Source organism: Bos indicus, chromosome 15 (assembly GCF_029378745.1).
Source record: "Bos indicus isolate NIAB-ARS_2022 breed Sahiwal x Tharparkar chromosome 15, NIAB-ARS_B.indTharparkar_mat_pri_1.0, whole genome shotgun sequence".
NCBI lineage: Eukaryota > Metazoa > Chordata > Mammalia > Artiodactyla > Bovidae > Bos > Bos indicus.
The window spans coordinates 65,210,426-65,229,744 of record NC_091774.1 but is presented as its reverse complement, the minus strand read 5'-3'; the positions used below and the strand labels follow the sequence as shown (position 1 = coordinate 65,229,744).

Sequence of the window (19,319 nt, the reverse complement as noted above, 5' to 3'; positions counted from 1 at the left end):
ATATTAATCAGTGGAACAGAAGAGAGAACACAAACAAACCCACTTACCTATGGTCAGTTAATCTTCGTCAAAGGAGGCAGGAATAATGGAAAAAAGAAAAGTGGAAAAATGATAGTCTCTTCACCAAGTTGTGGTGGGAAAGCTGGACAACCACATGTAAATCAATAAAGTTTGATTTTTTGTGTATGTTGGAAGGGAGTGATCTAAGTGCCTTAAAGACTTACATATAAGACATAACACCATAAAACTCCTAGACAAAAACATAAGCAAACTATTCTCTGACATAAATCATACCAATGTTTTCTTAGGTCAGTTTCCCAAGGCAATAGAAATAAAAGCAAAAACAAACAGGACCTAATCAAACTTATAGGCTTTTGTAAAGCAAAGGAAACCATTAACAAAAAGACAACCTACAGACTGGGAGAAAAATTATTTGCAAATGAAACTGACAAGGGCTTAATTTCCAAAATACAGAAAGAGCTGTCACAGCTCAACATCAAAACAAAAGCAAAAAAACCCACTCAAAAAATGAGTAAGACCTAAAGAGACATTTCTCTAAAGAAGACATAGGCACAAGAAAAGATGCTCATCATCACTAATTAGCGAAATGCAAATCAAAACTATAATGAGGTACCACCTCACCCCAGTTAGAATGACCATCAAAAAGTCTACAAATAAATGCTGGACAGGATATGAAGAAAAGGGAAGTCTCCTACACTGTCGGTAGCAATGTAAGTTGGTGCAATCACGATGGAAAACAGTATGGAGTTCCTCAAAAATTAGAGAGAGTTGCCATATGACCCAGCAATCCCACTCCTGGGCATACATCCAGACAAAACTTTAATTTGAAAAGGTACTTTCAGGCCCACGTTCACAGCAGCACTGTTTACAATAGCCAAGACACGGAGACGGCCTACACGCCCATCAACAGAGGGACGGGTGGAGGAGATGCGGTGCACGTATGCAGTGAGACGCTACTCAGCCATGAAAAAGGATGAAATAAAGCCATTGCAGCAACACGGATGGGCCTAGAGATGATCATACTCAGTCAGTCAGAGAGACAAATCCCGTATGACATCACTTACAGGTGGAATCGAAAATATGACACAAATGAACGTATGTATGAAACAGAACAGAACTGTGGCTGCCAAGCGGTGCAGGCGGGGAATGGATTGGGAGTTTGGGATTCCCAGATGCAGACTATTATATATAGAATGGATAAAAAATTAGATCCTACCGTATACCACAGGGAACTACGTTCAGTATCCTATGATAGATCATAATGAAAAATATATTTAAAACTTAATCACTTTGCTGCATAGCAGAAATTAACATAACATTGTACATCAGCTACAAAAATTTTTTAAAAGACAGCCGTCAGGGACTTTCCTGCGGTGCCCTGGCCCCCACCACCCTGATGCGCAGAACTACTGCTAGGCTGTCAGAAGTTGTTTGCAAATCCTTCCACGTCCAATTCTGTGTGGCCCAGCACAGGGAGGAGGGGGCCTGATGAGGGACCCCTGCCCTCTGGTGGCTGCTGCCTTCAGGCCCCGCTGAGCGCTTGCTGGCTGTGTCACCTGTTAATAACAGGACAGAAGACCGGAAGCCAGTGACTCAGGCCCAAAGGCTTTCTGGAGTAGGTGGTAGTTTGTCTTAGGTGCAAAGTCCAGGTAGAAATAAAGGTTTTTAAAATGTTTCCCGTCTGAAGCAGGAGGAGAAATTCCTAAGGTCACTGGGAACACTGACGGGAGTGGCTGTGGTTCAGTGACCGACAGGCCAGGACTCTGGATTTGGGGGACAACGTGAAGACCCCACAGGGTCAGTCAGTCCTGGGAAAGACCCACTGTGGGCTTTGCTGAATGGGGGCCCAGGGGTGGCAGCTTGAGGCCCAGCCTGGGGCCCTGGCCTCAGTGGGCAGAGGGCTCACCATGGACCCATGGCGCCCTCTGGTGGCCTGAGGTGGGAGGCACACCCCTTGGCACCATCCTCCTGGGCAGAGGCTGCTGCGAAGGTGGTTTGAGGGTGGGTTGTCCCTCCCAGCACTCACCATCTCCAGGGGCTCCCCTTAAAACGTCTGTGCCCACCCTCCCTACGAGTTCCCCCACCCCTGCAGGAGATGCCTCAGTCAAGTATTCAGCCTAAGCAGCAGCTGGTCTAGTCCATGAGCTCCATATAGGAGCACAGCTGTATTTCCTCTTTTTAGGGGGCAGAAGATTGAAGGCAAGGTAACATAAGAGGAGCAAGGCCTCTTCAAGCCTGCGTGTAGCAGAAACGTGTTCAAAGCAAGCACTTAAATAATAATTAGAAAAAAAACCAGACATTCTCCAAGGAGCCAGGAGAAACTAGCGTGGAAACGGGCTGTCTTGTCACCTTACCTTGCCCCAGTGACCAGGCTTCCTCCTCCAGCCACCGCTCAGGAGCGTGGGGGCTTCTCTCCTCTGCTGCCCACTTCAGGCTGTTAGCAGCCAAAGGCAGGCTGGGGAGAGGACGGTGAACTTCTCCTTAGCAGGGGACCCTGCTAAGGGAAATGAGGGGGTGGTTTCCTTCCACTCCAGTTGCCCTGCAGGCAGTTGAGAAGCTGGGCTGATTCAGGAAACTCATCCCGACAGGCCACCAAGGCTAAAGCCGAATCTGCCCCCAGCTCCTGATACTTTCCTTTCCCTTCTGGTCCTGTCGGTTGGCCCACAGCAGCCAGATGTCGGGATTATCACAGCTTTCTCCTCCGCTGAACCACTGAAAGCCCAAGAAAAACCTCAGCGTCTCCCTCTCCCGCCACCCCCTGCCTTCTGCAGAATCTACACCACCTTTCGGCTTTCACCAGTTGTTTAGAGAATGGAGGGCAGCGTCTGGAATCGCCTATTCAGGCCCCGGGGAGGCCAGTCCCACCCTCTCCGGGCCAGGGGACTGGCGGCTTGTGATGGCCTCGGATAATGAGCCTACATTTATCCGAGGTGGCGGTCACTCCTCTCCTCCCCTCCCCCAGCCTCACAGCCCCCTTTGTGTCACTCCTGGTCACTCGAGGGTCCTCTGGGACTGTGGGGGACAGATGAGCAGTGGAAGCGCTGAAGCGGCCAGCACCGGCCCCCTTGCGGCTCAGCGGAGTGGCGGGGGGATGAGACCATTGAGGAATCTTCTTTGTTCAGGCTTTTTCGGCCCCTTCCTCAGCCTGGTGACAGCATTCATCGGCGGCCTATCTGAATTCATTTTGCAAGTGAGATTTCCTGAGACAGCGAGCTTTACAGATGTCACTCTGTCTGGAGGCCAGATGGTGAGGTCTGGGGGAGGCGTGCTTTCTCAGGTTTGGAGGAGAACCCAAGATCACAACCACCAAGGGCAGAGGCCTGTTCAGGAACACACACTTTGCACATAAGCACCAAGACTGTACACAGTAGGCGGAATGCTCACTTCCTTTTCATGCGCACAGAGAAAGGCCAGAGCACAGGCTGTGGTTTTAGAACAAAGCCCGGCGTCACTCAGTCCATCGTAGTGCTTGTGGGTAACAGAGCAGCTCCCCCGGGTTACACGTGCCACAGAACACAGAGCCTTGGTGAACGCCTGCTCCACACCAGGCACTGTCTGCTCCTCACAGCAGCCCTTCCAGGGAGGTGCTGTCATTACCACCTGCTGTTTACACACACGTGGACCTGGGTGGAAGAAGTGTGCTCCAGGTCACAGCAAGGGCCAGGCAGAGCCAGCATTGAGTCCACGGAACAGAGCAGAGGACAGGCTTTGACGCTAGAGGTGCTGAGCAAGGACTAGGCCAACCTGGGTATGATGTGGCTGGAGAGGTTTTAACACACCAGCCAGCTCAGATCATTTGGGGCTGTGACTGCATTTTAGCCACTCTCTTTAAGAAAACCCTCTTTGATGGGCTTCCCTTGTGGCTCCGTGGTAAAGAATCTACCCACCAACACAGAAGACGAGGGTTCAATCTCTGATCCAGGAAGATCCCACATGCTGCGAAACAACTAAGCCCGTGCATCACAACTACTGAATCTGCTCTTCTAGAGCCCGGGAGACTAAAAGCTCACATGCCTAGAGCCTGAGCTCTGCCACAAGAGAAGCCACTGCAATGAGCAGCCCTTGTACCACAGCTAGAAGAAAGCTCTCACAGCAAGGACCCAGCACAGCCAAAGAAATTAAGTTTTTAAAAAATCCTCTCTAAAAGGCAGGCTCAGGCACTTACCTGAGAAAAATGGATCAAAAAACTTTTTTCATCTCATTGAACTTTCCTGTAGGGAAGAGGGCATGGTGGTCCCAGGCACAGGTGGTCAGAATCTGCTCTCCTCCCTGTGGCCATCTGTCCTGGGAGCTGCACATTTAATCCTCCTTGCTCCAGAAGCTCCTCTTCCTTCCCTGTCCACAGGCTAGACTTCTAGGAACCAGATAACCTACCAGGGCTGAGGAAAGGATCTACTTGGATTCACAGAAGACAGTCCTTTTAAAGTCTATGAAAAACCAACCAAGACTGCGGTAACCAAGGCCACCGCAGGAATTTTTTAGATAAAAATAAAAAATACAGAAGCTGAAATTTGACTCAGGGAGCTCGGAAAGATCACCAGCAACTCACACGCAGAGGCGAGGAGAAAGGTAGATCAGAACCAGAGCACGTCGGAGCCAACTTCCACTCTGAACTCTCCCTGCACTTGGTGACATGAATAGGGAACGATTGTACAGAATCAGCAGAGGGGGAGTTCCGTGGTGCTCCAGTGGTTAGGACTCCAAGCTTCCACTGCAGAGGGCCCGGGTTCGATCCCTGGTCAAGGATGGCAGGGTCCAGGTTTCAGTAACAATGGTATCGGATTTAGGACTGGAAAATAGATCCCAAACATTCCAAAGTACACATGAAGCCACCGCACTCCTGTCCACGAGAAACGAGGGAACCAAACGACGTGACAGGAGCTGGAGATGGAGCGAGGCCCCTCTGGCCGGCCTCCAGGTGCTGCACCAAGCCCTGTGGAATGACCGCAGGAAGCACGGGTCGGCGCAGTCAACTCCCCCCAGGCTCCCAGCTTGGTAAGCCCCAGCCACCCTGAGCCTCGATGCCGGCACCCTCCCAAGTGCACCTGCAGCCAAGATCCACCAGAAGAAACGGGCAAAGGCAACTCCCATCTAGGTGCAGTCGACGAGCACACAGGCCGCTGGTCTTTCTAGGATGTTATTTATTAAAAATAGATTCTCTATCTCCCGTCATCCCTGCTAGCAAAGGGGTCTTTCCCAACATTTTTTCCCCAAATGGATGAAATAACAGGTTTCGGGGACTCAGATATCATATCGTTCCCTAAGTTGAGAAGTCAAGCTTTTCTGGGTCACTGCTGGGGGAGGAAAGGGTCGGAACATGGCAGTGTGGGTCGCGGCGCTTAAACGTGGCTGACACGGCCGTATGGCTGGACTAGAGCTCCTGGGACTCCAGGCTTCAGGGAGCCTGGGCAAGTTCATGACGACAGGCCTTGATGCTCCCCCCACAGCCTCTGGGGTCTCCAGACAGCCGAGTACTTGATGCTTGAGAAGAGACGAGAGCCAGCACGGCTTCAACACGTGCAGGAAGGAATGGAGAAAGCTGGGCCCAAAGCGAAATATGAACGCACGGGAAAGGCAGGCCTGGACTGCGGGAGGAGAGACGGCACGGACGGTGTGCCAACTGTCGCGCTCTAAGCAGACCCCCTCGGAAGCGACTCTGCCTTAAGCCGTGTTCAGCCCATAGACTGAATTCCTGGCCAGCTTCTGGGTTTCCTGGGGATCCTGTTGCTTTTAATAGTCCAGTCAGCTGCTACTCAGTCCCACAAGTCAGGGTATTTCCTTACGAGTCAGCCGCCGACACCCAAGTGTCTGTCCACTATTTCTTCCGCTTCAGTTTCATATCTTTTTTGTTCTTCATCTCTCTGTTTTTCTTCAACTTTTTGTTCTGTTTGGGTTCTTGTTTGGCCTCCGGCTTCCTTTTCTTGTCACTGGAAAAGAAAAAACAAGAGTCGAAAGAAAAACACGCTGGATCTGTTACCTCTTTCAGACTGCTCTGCTTTGTCTGAAAAAGGGTTTCCGTCATCTGAAACTTGATGTAAGAATGTGCAGTCACACAGACGTGTTCTCTGTAGGCCTCTGGGGCGCTGTGCTGGGGGCTGAGGACACAACGCACCAACCCAGCTCCCGCCCTGACCAGGCTTAGTCTGTGGAGGGGAAAAAACCTACACCTGAACTCCTGAAATTTCCCCTCCTGAAACTTAAGAAAAATCCAAGGCATCACAAGAAGAGTTCATTCCCATCAATTACCACTGAGGAGTACCCTGGAAACCAGCCATATTATCCCAGTGACCGTGAGGACAGTCCCCAGTATAATACAGAGCATGGAATTCCCAGAAAAACATACAGTTCTTCTTGATGTGCTGTTATCTTTCCTAAGTGAGAAGAAAACCCAAAGGAATAGGGACACACTTCAGCTGGCCACTGGTCCCTGACAGATTAACAAGAGAATAGCTAGAAACGGCCACCTTCCTTCCATCTTACAGGTTACAAATTTCTCTCCAGTCTCATTCTGCCCTGGAAACAAACACCTCCTTAGAAGAAGAGGGTGAACAATTCTGTCCGGAGACCATTAACATCACCTGAATGAAATGACTGCTAATAAAACAAAGAAAAGATGCCTCAAATGCATACATAATGACAGTCAGTGTTTTCACCTCCAAAAGCACAAGCTTTGACGTCAACACTGAACCGTGGATGCACGAACAGCCACACGGGCTGCACAGTAATGCAGAGGCTCCTCCAGGCAGTGACAGCCAACCAGAGGCAGGAGAGGCGCAGCACAGGGCTAGGCCGTCACACACTGCGTGCTCAGCCAGCCTCACTCCAAAGCCACCACAGTCGAGGCGGCAGCCACTATCAGCCCTGGGCTGTCTGCTTTTTCATCCAAACCAGAAATCAGGACACACTGACAGTGCGCTTTTGTGCCATGACAGAGACCATCATGAAAACGAGGCCAGCACTGATGGTGGAAACTTCCAGGCTGCACAGTGATTTATGGAGATGGCAGAGGAGGATATCCTGATTTCGGGGGTCTATGGCTTCTAGAGTCACAAGATGTCCTCTTTCCAAATAAACTTTTCAGCGGACCCTGTTGATGGCAATGCCAACAATTCACCCTCTCCACGAACCCCCAAGCCAACCCTGGAAGCCTCATCTCCAGAGGCCCAGGGTAGGGGAGGCCTCACGTGTTCCCAGGCAAACTCCAGTGAACGTTCCGGCCCACGGAACTGCTGCCATCCTCAAACACATGGCTCTGCAGAGAAGCAGCTGGGGCAAGGGTTTATCAAAAAACTGTCCAGGGAGTCCTGGAGCTCAAGATCCCTCCAGGTGGACCCCAAAGTCAAAACTATTTTCAAGACAATCCTAATCATAATGTGCCTTTTCCACTTTCATTCTCTCCCAACTATTCTCTTTTCCAGGGGCTACCAGCCACATGATAGCACAGCAGATTGAAGCAGAAGCAGACTAGAGAATCCAGCTGCTTTCTAGTTTCCCAAATATTAGAGAGATTTGGAAAGACATAAATGTAAAACATTCCCACTCTTCTCACTGAAGTTTTTATGAAAAGACTATTTAAAAAAAGTTTTTAAACCCATAATGAGTCTGACTGTTAATTTTGAATGAGAAAACTTTTTTTTAAAACTTCTCAGTATTTCATTTCTAAAATGGGAAATATTGATAGGTACAACCAACATGCACAAAAGCCATTTGGGGTCCACAACCAAAAACGTTGGGAACCACTGGCTTAGAGGAAGGAGAGCACAGCAGGTAAACTACGGGCTTTGCAGTGGAAAGACCTGGTCCTGATTCTGGCTCTGTCTCTTACGAGTTATATGCTTCTTGGGAGGCCACTTAACACCAGAGAGCCTTGGTTGTTACTTCATCTTTAAAGCGCTGATATAAGTATGAAACTCCTAGAAGAGAGCACGGGCAAAACATTGTGACAGATATCATACCAGTGTTTTCATAGGTTGGCCTCCCAAATAGAAACGAAAACGAAAATAGATAAATGGGATCTAATCGCACTTACAAGCCTTCACACAGCAAAGGAAAGAAAGTGAAGTCGCTCAGTCATGTCCGACTCTTTGTGACCCCATGGACTGCAGCCCACTAGGCTCCTCCGTCCATGGGATTCTCCAGGCAAGAATACTGGAGTGGGTTGCCATTGCCTTCTCCAGGGGATCTTCCCGACCCAGGGACTGAACCCAGGTCTCCCACATTGCAGGCAGATGCTTTAACCTCTGAGCCACCAGGGAAGCCCCACACAGCAAAGGAAACCATAAACAAAAAGAAACCTAAAGAACGGGAGAAAACATTTGCAAATGATGCAATCAACCAGGGCTTAATTTCCATTTCCAAAATATACAAACAGTTCATATAGCTCAATAAAAAATAAATAAATAAATGGGCAGAAGACCTAGAGACCTTTCTCCAAAGAAGACGTACAAATGGCCAAAAGACACACCAAAGTATGCCCAACACTGCCAAGTATTCGAGAAACGCGAATCAAAAGCACAGAGGTACTACCTCATGCTGGTCAGAAGGGCCATCATTAAAAAGTCTACAATTAACAAATGCCGGAGCGAATGTGGAGAAGAGAGAACCCTCCTACACTGTTGGTGGGAATGTGAGTTAGGGTAATCAGTATAGAAAAGAGAGGATGAGATGACTGGATGGCATCACGGACTCAATGGACATGAATCTGAGCAAACTCCACCGGATGACGAAAGGCAGGGAAGGCTCGAGTGCTGCAGTCCATGGGGTCGCAAAGAGACGGACTGAACAACAACGGAAACCAGCGTGGAGTTTCCTCGGCAAATTAAAAATTACCAAATGATCCGGCAATCCCACTCCTGGGTACATAGCTAGATAAAACTATAATTCAAAAACGTATATGCACCCCTATGTATACAGCAGCACCACTCACAACAGCCGAGATATGGAAGCAGCCTACGTGCCCGCTGAGAGATGAGTGGGTAAAGAAGATGCGGTACGCATACACAGTGAGCAATACTCAGCCACAAAGAGAATGGAATACTGCCATTGGCAGCAACATGGATGCAACCAGAGATCATCACACTAAGTGAAATAAGTCAGAAGAACGACAGATACCATATGACATCACGATATCTGGAATCTAAAATGTGACACAAATGAGCCTCTCTCTGAGACAGTCACAGAAACAGAACAGACTTTGGCTGCCAAGGGGGAGGGAGGCAGCAGAGGGATGGAGTGGGAGCCTGGGATTAGCAGGTGCGAGCTGGTACATACAGGATGGACAAGGCCCGCCCCACTATACAGCACAGGGAACTACAGGCGACACCCTGTGACGAACCGTAACGGACAAGAACATGAAACGTACACGTGTGTATGACTGAGTCATTTCACTGCGGTACAGCAATGCTGCAAGTCAATTACACTCCAATACAAGAAAAGCAGTTATGTAAGAACAAAGCCACCTCTGCTGTCCTGAGCATGAAGGGAAAGCAGCATTAAAGCCCCCAGGAAGTGCTCAGTCAGCAGCAACTCCAGGGCTGTTCAAGCCCAGCTCCCTGACGTGTCTAGGAACATGAGGGACGCAGAGATCCAAGCCTCCAACTGATCAGTAGGAGATACGATACAGAAGGAGCAACCCTCAAAGCAGAGAACAGTGACTCCTCAAAGCACCTGCTCCAACCTCCTTTCCCAAGTGAAAGCTACTAGGGAAGCAGAGAGAAGGCCAGAAGGCCTCCCCTGCCTGGTGGATGCCGGGCCCTCACCTTTTCAGGCTGACGATTGATGCATTCTGCCCAGCTTTGTTCAAAACTTCATTCCATTCTTCATCGTCCCCACGGATTACATATCTAAAAAAATTAAAGGAAATATCAAAGCCTGCTCAAAGGAAGAGAAGACAGCTTAAAAGAAAGTAAGAGGGTGGTGATGTTCTCATCACACATGTCCTGCCACGAAAGCCAGGCTGAGATACGCCAGCGTCTGTACATCAGAGAGCAGGGGACGGGAACGTCACCGGAGCAAGCAGGGCCAGCAGGGGTCACGGGCATGGAAGGCAGCCACCCGACTTCTCCCAGCTGACTCAGCAACCACCCAAGAGAAGCCTCCTGTCACCCCCACCATCTCCCTGCTCGCCCCCACCTCCACAGCCCACAAGCCCCTAGACTGCGCCCTGCCCCCCCACCTCTGGGATCTAGCAGTCCTGGCAAGTCAAGGGTCTGATGTTGCAAAGCCAAGGGCAAAGCTCAATACCCTGCTCTCGGACCTCCAGGCTGCCTCCATCTGATGTCCAACCACCATCCCTAATGACCCAGCAACAGGACTAAGGGTCAAAAAGGCTCAGAGGCTACCAAATTCTGGAGCATTATTCACAATCTATGGGGAGGACACCACCATTGTAGCTGAAGCTCAAAAAGAGCTGTAACTTCCAGGGCATAGAAGGCTGGAGAGCAAGGGAGTTTTGTTGGAATGTTGGCCATAGAACCCTTTCTTCAAATTCACATCAAAAGCCAAGTATTAAAAAGTAGTCACTGAAAGTGGGTGCTTATGGATCAGCAGCCCCCTCCCCTAAGGGGCCTGGGACACAATACCATTTGCAAGCCATGACTTATAAAGTGGCAGAGCAGATCTGGGGAAAACAAATCTTTCAAGATTATGCAAATGGTGAATGGGGAGGTTTTTAGCTATTAGTGCTTCTAAGAACAATCCCATGAAACACAGCTTTCAGGGCACGCAGGATGTGAATTAGAAGAAAGGAGCAGAGCCTCTGTGCTTCCCGCAAGCAGCCGAGGGGCCTTACTGAGAGAGGTCCATGTCCTTCAGCTTCCCCACTTCTTTCCTGTGTTTCTCCTGAAACTCCTTGGCCGCTTCGTCCTGTGGTCAGAGTCAGGCAGGGGATAATCAGAGAGAGGTGAGGGGGGGAACACCGTCACACCTCTCCTTCACCACGTGCACCACCTCCCACCCCTGCAGAGGAAGCTCTTGCTAAAGTGTACACGAACGTTAAAACATGCCTTCTGAAAAATCTAAAAGGACAAATAAGTATTGCAACAGAAGCGGCCTGACTGCTGGCTCTCACATACACTCAGCGGGAGGCCTCGTCCAGGGCGGGGAGCACATGCAAAGGCAGGGAAACTTGGGGAGTGCGCTCCTCACACCCCTTGGACCCCAGCGCCCCTGAGCCGGGCCAGCACCGAGGGCTCTTCTTCAGGGCAGAGAGAGGAGGTTCGGTGTTTGTACCAGGTCGTCGCTCAGCGTCTTCATCGTGGGCTCCATAACCACATCCTTCACTGCCACCATCTGCTCCTCGATGGCCTTCTCCTGCACTTCATTAAACAGCTACAAAAGACCAAGGCCGAGAAGCAGAAGATGAAGGAGCAGCCGAGACCCAGCCACTAGTTACTAAACCATTTAGCACACACTCCGCGTGGTTTAGGAGTCCATGCACTCGTGGAGGAGCAGGAAAACAGAGTGGAGACAAGGCACACTCCAATCAGGGGTGCCTCTGGGAGAGAATGTTACAGCTGAAGCCCCCTATTTCTGCATGTGTGTGAGAGAGAGAAGATCCGAGGCAATCAGAACCAAATGTTAACATTTCTGCATCTTTGGGCAGAAAATGGGCCAAAACCCTGCCCTCGGCTGAGGTTACCTTCACAACCTTGCGGATGATCCGGTTGAAAAGTCCCATCAATTGGCCCGAGGGCAGCTCGATCTCCTTTTCCAGCTGGTCCACAGACTTGTGCTGCAGGCCAATCCCCAAGAGAAGAGCCTGGGGACAGGAAATCTGTTGGAGTGGCTGCCAGAACAGGCTTTTATCCATTAAAATGGCACTGAGAACCAGAGTTACTCTCCCTTGGTCAAAACGTTGACTGGCACTACTGGGAAATCTTCCCGCTCATCCACCAGGAAGCACGCCTTCCTCCTGAAATCCCCAGACTAACTTCTTATCCCGGCAAACAGCCGCTTCACAGCTGTGTGACAATACAGGGTGCTCCTGGACCTCTGATAAGCAGAGAAAGAATCGAGGCAGATGGTGGGGTAGAAGAATGTGGATTCAGACAGCAGCTCTTCTACTAACTGTTTTGCTGGGTGCATGACTTGACTAGAGAGCCCAAGGGTCCCCTACCTGCAAAAGGAGACCCCTACCCCCTCATCAGAACCATGAAGAAGTAAATGCTATCAGAACCACGAAGAACTAAATGCCCAGTTATGTCATAGCAGCCGATCAACTCCCAGCATATAAACTGTTCCACAAAGCCAGCACACGAGCAGCGGGTAACCTACCGACTGGGCCGCAGACAGGGCCAGGTCCCCAAGCTGGTTCAGGAAATACAGCCGGGAGATGGCTGGGATCATGTCCATGATGAGGTGATAGTCAACCATGTTCCGTGAATACATCTCCAGCCTCTTCAGATCGTAGGGGAGGAAGAGTGCTTCCAGCTCCTCCCGGCGCAGGGCTGGGCGTGCGACAGAGCCCTAAGGGTCAGCGCAGCCCGGCGCAGGGCTGGGCGTGCAACAGAGCCCGAAGGGTCAGCGCAGCCCGGCGCAGGGCTGGGCGTGCAACAGCGCCTGAAGGGTCAGCGCAGCCCGGCGCAGGGCTGGGCGTGCAACAGAGCCCGAAGGGTCAGGGCAGCCCGGCGCAGGGCTGGGCGTGCAACAGAGCCCGAAGGGTCAGCGCAGCCCGACGCTCCTGCCGGAACTCCCACGTGGAACGCACAAGGGTCCCCGGGGGGCACCCAGCAGCTGTTCCTCCACTAGCGTTCAGCCAGAGCAGGGGAGGACCACCCGCAAGTGCTGCCCACCCATACAACACCCCGCCTCAGGCAGCCCTGACCTCCTCATGCAGAGGGGAGGCAGCCCGGGCTGTGTGACGGGGTGGGTGGTGTGTGACCCTCGTGTTGGCATGGGACTCTGAGCATTTTCCCCACTTCATCACTTCTCTTCAGGACCCAGCTTCGCAGGCAGCACACAGGCTCCCACCCTCAGCTCCAGAAATAGATTTTTCCACCCAAATATAATTGATCCCAAAAGAGACACACATTCACATAACAACCAACAGGGGGAAAAATCCCCACAGCTGTTAGCACTAATGATCCTTTACACCTTTTTTATATTTTAAGTATTCAAACAGAATCTGTGTGCCCAGAGCACTTCTGTGTGTTGGCTACAGAAGGCTGGCAGCAGATTCTTATTACAATTTCATGAATGAGGAAATGGAGCCTCAGAATCGAGCTAGTTGCCCTAGCTCACAGAATTTAGAACAGGTTCCAGAACTGACTAGCTGCAGGCCTTACATATGTCTCTGAAGCCAAGTCACACATGCCTCTAGTCCTGTCTTGGGGATGACAGGCACAGCGCATGACAGAGGCCCTGGGATGGGGCAGGGCCTGCTAAATGGAGGTGGCGGCGGGGGATACAGGCCTGCAGCTGGTCCCTCCAAGCCTAGTCTAGCCCGCGTCCTGGACCACACGCCCGCCTCTCATACGTTCCGCACAACCAAGCCCCTCCAGCCGCCCGGCCAGCTCACCCGGCTGCACAGGTTTCCCGATATTTCTGTTCTGAAGGATGTTCAAAGCCAGGGGAGGAGAGAAGGTGCTGAACTGGTAAGACAGCAGGGCTAGGAACCGCCTTCGGAAATCTGCGGGTCCAACCAGATGGAGTCAGAGGTCTGCAGGGCCCAGGGCCCGTCACCTGGCTGCCCCCCTATGTCCACTCCCCACTCACCTTTCCAAAAGGCGGAGAGCCAGGCGCCCTGGTCTGCCTCCTCCTCGTCCATCAGTGTCTTCAGCATGATACACGAGTGCTCTCCGGTCAGGTCATTCTGGGGAACACAGATCCCTGACTGGTACCAAGGCCCCCTTTTATGAAGCCCCTGTCAACGCGCATGGGTAAGCGTGCTCTACGGACCCTTGCTTCCTCCCCAGAGGGAGGGGCAGCCTCACCCTCATTCTCGCAGGGCCCACTGCCTACGTGACAGCTTCCAGAGGCTACTCTGTCCTGATGGCCCCTGCGATGGAGCAAAGCTGCTCAAACCTTCGGAGCGTGCCTTCTGCTGTGAGCCCCTGGCTCACACCAGGTCAGACTATGAGCCGAGAGGCATTACAGCTTAAACACCACGTGACCCAGTCAACATGTTTTGGGCGCTCACAGCAAAGACTCCATGGCCAGCAAACAGGATGGCGAGGGCTCTCATGCTGGCAACAGGTTTACAGGGGCAGGCTCCTTTAGGTTCTACAACAGTGGCCACAGGTTTTAAGATTTTTTACTACACAACAACCACACAGCCCAACACCATAAAAATATCTAACGGATTTCAACTGAAGGGCATTCAAGTAACAAAATGCCACCACCAAGTCACAAGCAAGCAATGCACGGCACCAGAACACAGGGACGCAACGCGGACTGTGCTGAACTCGCTGGCTCCAGTGTGCTCCCTGCAGTCGACGGCCAAGGCCACGCCCCAGCCTCGACCAGCCTCGCTGATGAGGACCCAGCCCCTGCACAGCCGCCCCTGCCCCGTGGAAGCAGCCACACACCCAGTGTTCCTCACCAGTCCAGCTCTGAACACTCAAATGAGCATCTCCCTTGGATACTGACCTTGAGCTCTCCAAAACCACACCTCCCACACTCCCTCTGAGCTGCTGGCCACCCCTCTCAAGCCAAACAGAGCGATCAGGAGAACATCACCCTCCTGGCATGACCTCCACCAGCCGCCCGACGCCCTCTGTGCCCACACTCTTCACTGCCCGAGGGATGTGCTGGCCCCTCTCCTGCCCTCTGGCCTCTTCTGGGCCTGCAGTCCTGTCATCAGCCCCCTCACCTGTGTCTGCATGAGCTCTGCAGGACCACCGCCTGCAGCCGACGAGCATGTTCTGGAATCTCCCAGCTGACGAGCCCACCCCCAACTCCAATCTCCCTCCAGCGACCTATTCCTCTGGCCCCTCTGCCTCGTGTAGGAACCACCTACTCAGTCTATCTCCTCACCTCCTTCTCTTCTCCCGTCAGGGTAACCCCTCCACAGAAGCCACCTTCACTTCAACCACCAGTGCCAGAGTCCACTGGTCAAATGTCCTCAACTTATTCATTCTCTTGAGGGCAATGACTCCCCTTCTTTAAGCCACAGACCCTGCCCTTCTCCTACAGATCACAGCTCTTCCTCCTCAGCTCCCCACCTTGATGTATTTTCCAACTCATTCCTCTAAATGCTGGAACGTCCAAGGACTCACCTTTATTCTTAGCCCCTACTTTCAACAGCTTTAAAAACTTACTCACTGAACAAAAGTATGTACTGAACACACACTATACACAGCAGACGCTATTAAGTGCTGGGGTTACAGCTGTGAAGAAAACAGACACTGACCCCCTCCAAGATCCTTTATCCAGGAGTATATTCTATTAAGAACACACTGATGACTCAAATCTCTGTCTCCAGGCCTAGCCTCTTCTTCAAATTCCAGATTCCTGTGGTCAACTGCCTATTCCCTATGTCCACTTGGAGGTCTTATTAGACCCCAAAACAGTTCTCACTTCCACCTCCAAATCTGGTCCTCCCCATTTGAGTCTTATCTCAGCAAACAGCAACACCCAGTCTCTCAAGCCAAAAATCAAAGCACTACCCTCAAGCCTTCTGTTCACTCATCTTCCACATCTCCACCCTTCGACTCGACTCAGTTCACCTTCCAAACACCCCTGGCATCTGGCCCCTTCTCTCTCCTATGTCCCCCTGAGCCATGCCACCCCTCTCATCCGCTCATCTCCCCACCTCGACTGCGGTCCACTGTCCACATGGCAGCCCCAGAACCTTCCCTCTAACCCCTCCCTCCACCAGAAGAGGGACCATGACCCACCATCCTTTCAAGGGTCCTCCAGCCACACCGGCCTTGTATCTCCTTCAAATCACCAATGTCCTTTCCACCTCAGGTCCTCACATTTGCTGTGCCCTCTGCTTGGAAATGCTCTTCTCTGCGGGCAGGGCTGTCACACGGCTGGCCCACTCTGGCCGTTGAGGCTGCAGTGTGACAAGTCACCCCGGAAGCCTGGCCACTGACCATGCCATCGCCACCTGAGCGTTTCTTGTTTGCTCACTTTGTGCTGCCTATTTCCACTCATCAGAAAACAAGCTTTCCTGGCTTATCTTACTCACTGCCTGATTCACCACTGGTGCTACATATTTTTTCTGATAACCTGTCTCACTAGCTCTCCCACATTAACACTTTATTCTCTGTGGCTGTTGACCACACAATCGCATCCCTCCTTCAGATACCAACTTACCCCAAGCACTGCTAAAACCACTTTCCTTCCTGTTTTTTTAAAAAGTACATATTCGAGAAGGCCCCCAGTGATAGGATTCCAGAACCAGGGGAACAAGTCCGTGTACACCTCTGCCATCTCAGTCAAGCACAAAGCCGCTCGACTGCGTGAGGCGGAGATGGGGGCGGGAATGGGTGTGACCACGTGGCGTCTCAGTGAGGCCGGCTGCCCTGGGGGCTGTCAGAGCCAACCTCCTGGCAGCTCAGGGACGCCTGCTCAGAGTGCAGCCAGAGGAACCAGGGCTCTGCAAGGACACACCTGTCGCCAGCCCTTCTTTGCCACAGGCCTCACTCACCGGGGTCTGTCGCAGATAAACAGGAACAAACCCAGCTCGTTTCCAGAACCTGCAAAGACAGAGACAGCAGGTCGCCACGTGTGCATTCTGGGAGCGGCTGGCATACAAGGCTGGGAAGGGCCATGGGGAATCTTCGATGGCTGTTGCCCCAAGACAGACAGACACAGCCCATAGAGCGCAAGTTCTCAGGACACCAGGGCCCAGAGGACACTTACTTGAGGAGCCTGGGGGTCAGGCCGTAGGACACCCCCAGGTAGTCCAGGTGTTCAGCAGGCCTCTCGTTCAGCTTGAGAAGTAAGGGAGGCAGGTCCTTCCGGGGAGTGACGACTTCTTCCAACAAGCTGACGGCCTGGCGGACGCCGGGGGAGGGCATGTCCACCCAGCGGGGGAGGAGGAAGGTTAGCGACATGCCCAAGCACCCCAGCCACACCAGGCTCTGGACGAACACACCAAAAACTGGGGCGGGTTTCTAGGTTTGTTCCCATGGTTTTAAAAATGAAAACACACCACTAAGCCCAGTGATCATTCCCAAGAATCCCAAACCCCTAGACGAGCCTGGAATCACACTCCTCAGAACCCAGAATTCAGGAAACAGCCACATGTTTAGAAACACCGAACACAAAGACAGAGGCAGGGTTCTCAAGATAGGTTGAAGACGCAGGTCTGCCACCAGATGGCTGCAGTGTCTTGGAAGTGACAAACCTCTGAGCCTGACCTTAAATACAAGCCCTCCCCACCTCCTGAACAGGCACGTTGTGAAAAATCAAATGAACCCGCATGAAAAGCCACCCCAGTTCCTAGTGTTATATCCAGAAAGACGGAGCTTCCCTGGGTCTGGCTTCAGTACTGAGGGGAGGAGACTCTGCAGAGCTAGGGCTTCAAGCTCAAAGATGCATCAGCATCACCTGGGAGCTTGTTAAGACCCAGATTACTGGGTCCTGCCCCAGAGCCTCGATTCAGGGGGGATAGACTTAACACGTCTCCAGATGAGGCTGATGATGCTGATTCAAGGGCCTCGGTTTCAGTGTTAGCTGGAGAGAAAGAAGCGTCTCCAAAGCCAGAGAGGAGCTCAGCTGCTGCAGCCCACGGTAGCCCAGACCATGAGACTGCTCTTGAGGACGATCCCGAAGACCCAGAGAGAAACCTGGTCTCTGCCAGGAGCCGGTAGCCCAGCCAGAAGACGCTTACCTCACTGCTGACAGTGTGAATCTCCTGCGACGTCTCCAGGACCTTCTCCTCAAGACAAGGGAACCTGCCCTCGTAGTACATCTGCAGCAGCTGCAGGGCTCGGCTGCCGTAGCCCATCTGTGAGCACACATGAGGGAAACGGGAGAGGGGAGCAGAGATGTCCTCAGCGTCCGTGCACTTCTGCACCCCTGTACCGCTTCTAGAAAGCCTCACTCCGGGTCACCCTGCCCTTGGCAAAGAGAACCAATGAAACCCCCCAACAAGGTCAAAGCAGAGACCCTCAAGACCTTGTGTAGCAAGACCCTCGCTCTTGCACCATCTAGCCCGCCCATCTGCCACCCGGGTGGGAGGCCGGCCGGCCACGCTTTCTGATCCACGGCTCAGCCAGCCCCAAACTGATAACTCTCCAGCTAACTCCTCAGTGGAGGCTTCCAAGACAGGCAGTCATGACAGTAAGATCTGGTTCCCCAGCCCTCTGTCCTCACAAAGGGAAGAGCAACCATATACAACCATCCCGCCTGCCCATCCAGCCCCAGGCAAACCGCCCACAGCACTGGGTCTGCTACTCCTTGACCAGCTTCCTATGTAAACAACCAAGTACACCTGGCCCACTGAGTGGCCAGCAACACGCCTGCAACTAATAATAGCACCAGGTTTGAAGGCACAAGGACACGTTACCCCTTGATAATCCGGGTGAACAGCAATGCGAACCACCCTTCCACCTGAGAGACCGCCAAAGTCTGGGTCTTGGAACTGTGAGGGAGGCACAAGCCAGTAACTTAGCAACAAAGACAGCCTCCAACATCACCAGCTTAGCCCCCCGAGACACACCAGGGAAAGCACTCCACCTGTTCTGACACTGTCCATGGAATCAGGTCACCTGAGGCCTTCTTGCCCCGAGACAGGCTGTTCAAGATGGACTGGCGAGAAATCTCCCCCTCAAGGCACACCTGTGGGGAAAGCAGGATGGTGCAGAGAGAGGCCGGCTCCAGGTGGAGCGCCCACCCACAGAACCTCACCTGTGCCCTACCCTTGCTCTGCCCAGGCCAGCTGTTTCCACTCCCTCCCACACTTAACCCTGTAACCAACTCATCTGTTTCTAAGGGAAGTTTCATTACTATGTCCTGTGGGCATCCTGACACCGTCACCTAAGGAGGCAGAACACTGACATCCTCCTGGCCCAGAAAGCAAAACCACACTAGATGAGGGTCTCCACACACGGTGTACACATGAGCTCATCGATTAAGACTCGGGAGGGTCATATGGCTCTGTACAGAACTGTGCAAATTCACAATGACTCATGCATGGGTAAACACAGTTAAACACTGTATGTGCATGTAATGAAATACAACTGTAACCCTTAAAAATTATGCAAATTATGAATATTTGACATGTTGGAAAAAAAGATTGCCAAATACTATGATCCCATGTTTGTGAATAAGAAAAACAATAAAGAAATGCATAAATACGTGCCAGGCACTACAAACATGTTTCCAATCTGCCTTTTAATTTTACA

General features: G+C 51.9%; 1 protein-coding gene across 3 annotated transcripts in view; it reads right to left on the bottom strand.

Moving 5' to 3' along the window:
• Window positions 1–5,142: 5,142 nt before the first annotated feature.
• NAT10 (N-acetyltransferase 10) overlaps window positions 5,143–19,319 on the bottom strand; it is a 38,991-nt gene continuing 24,814 nt past the window's right edge. For 2 of the 3 annotated variants that reach the window (XM_070804022.1, XM_019975482.2), the window contains 13 exons: window positions 18,652–18,753; window positions 18,482–18,556; window positions 17,804–17,920; window positions 16,831–16,964; window positions 16,616–16,664; window positions 13,735–13,831; window positions 13,538–13,648; window positions 12,295–12,467; window positions 11,660–11,779; window positions 11,251–11,349; window positions 10,811–10,884; window positions 9,780–9,863; window positions 5,143–5,948 (listed from right to left, as the gene is read on the bottom strand). In XM_070804022.1, the coding sequence (XP_070660123.1) occupies window positions 5,837–5,948; window positions 9,780–9,863; window positions 10,811–10,884; window positions 11,251–11,349; window positions 11,660–11,779; window positions 12,295–12,467; window positions 13,538–13,648; window positions 13,735–13,831; window positions 16,616–16,664; window positions 16,831–16,964; window positions 17,804–17,920; window positions 18,482–18,556; window positions 18,652–18,753 (1,347 nt within the window). In that variant the 3' untranslated portion in view covers window positions 5,143–5,836. Of the gene's footprint in view, window positions 5,949–9,779; window positions 9,864–10,810; window positions 10,885–11,250; window positions 11,350–11,659; window positions 11,780–12,294; window positions 12,468–12,572; window positions 12,656–13,537; window positions 13,649–13,734; window positions 13,832–16,615; window positions 16,665–16,830; window positions 16,965–17,803; window positions 17,921–18,481; window positions 18,557–18,651; window positions 18,754–19,319 lie in introns of those variants that run through there. The other variant, XM_070804023.1, reaches the window with a different exon arrangement.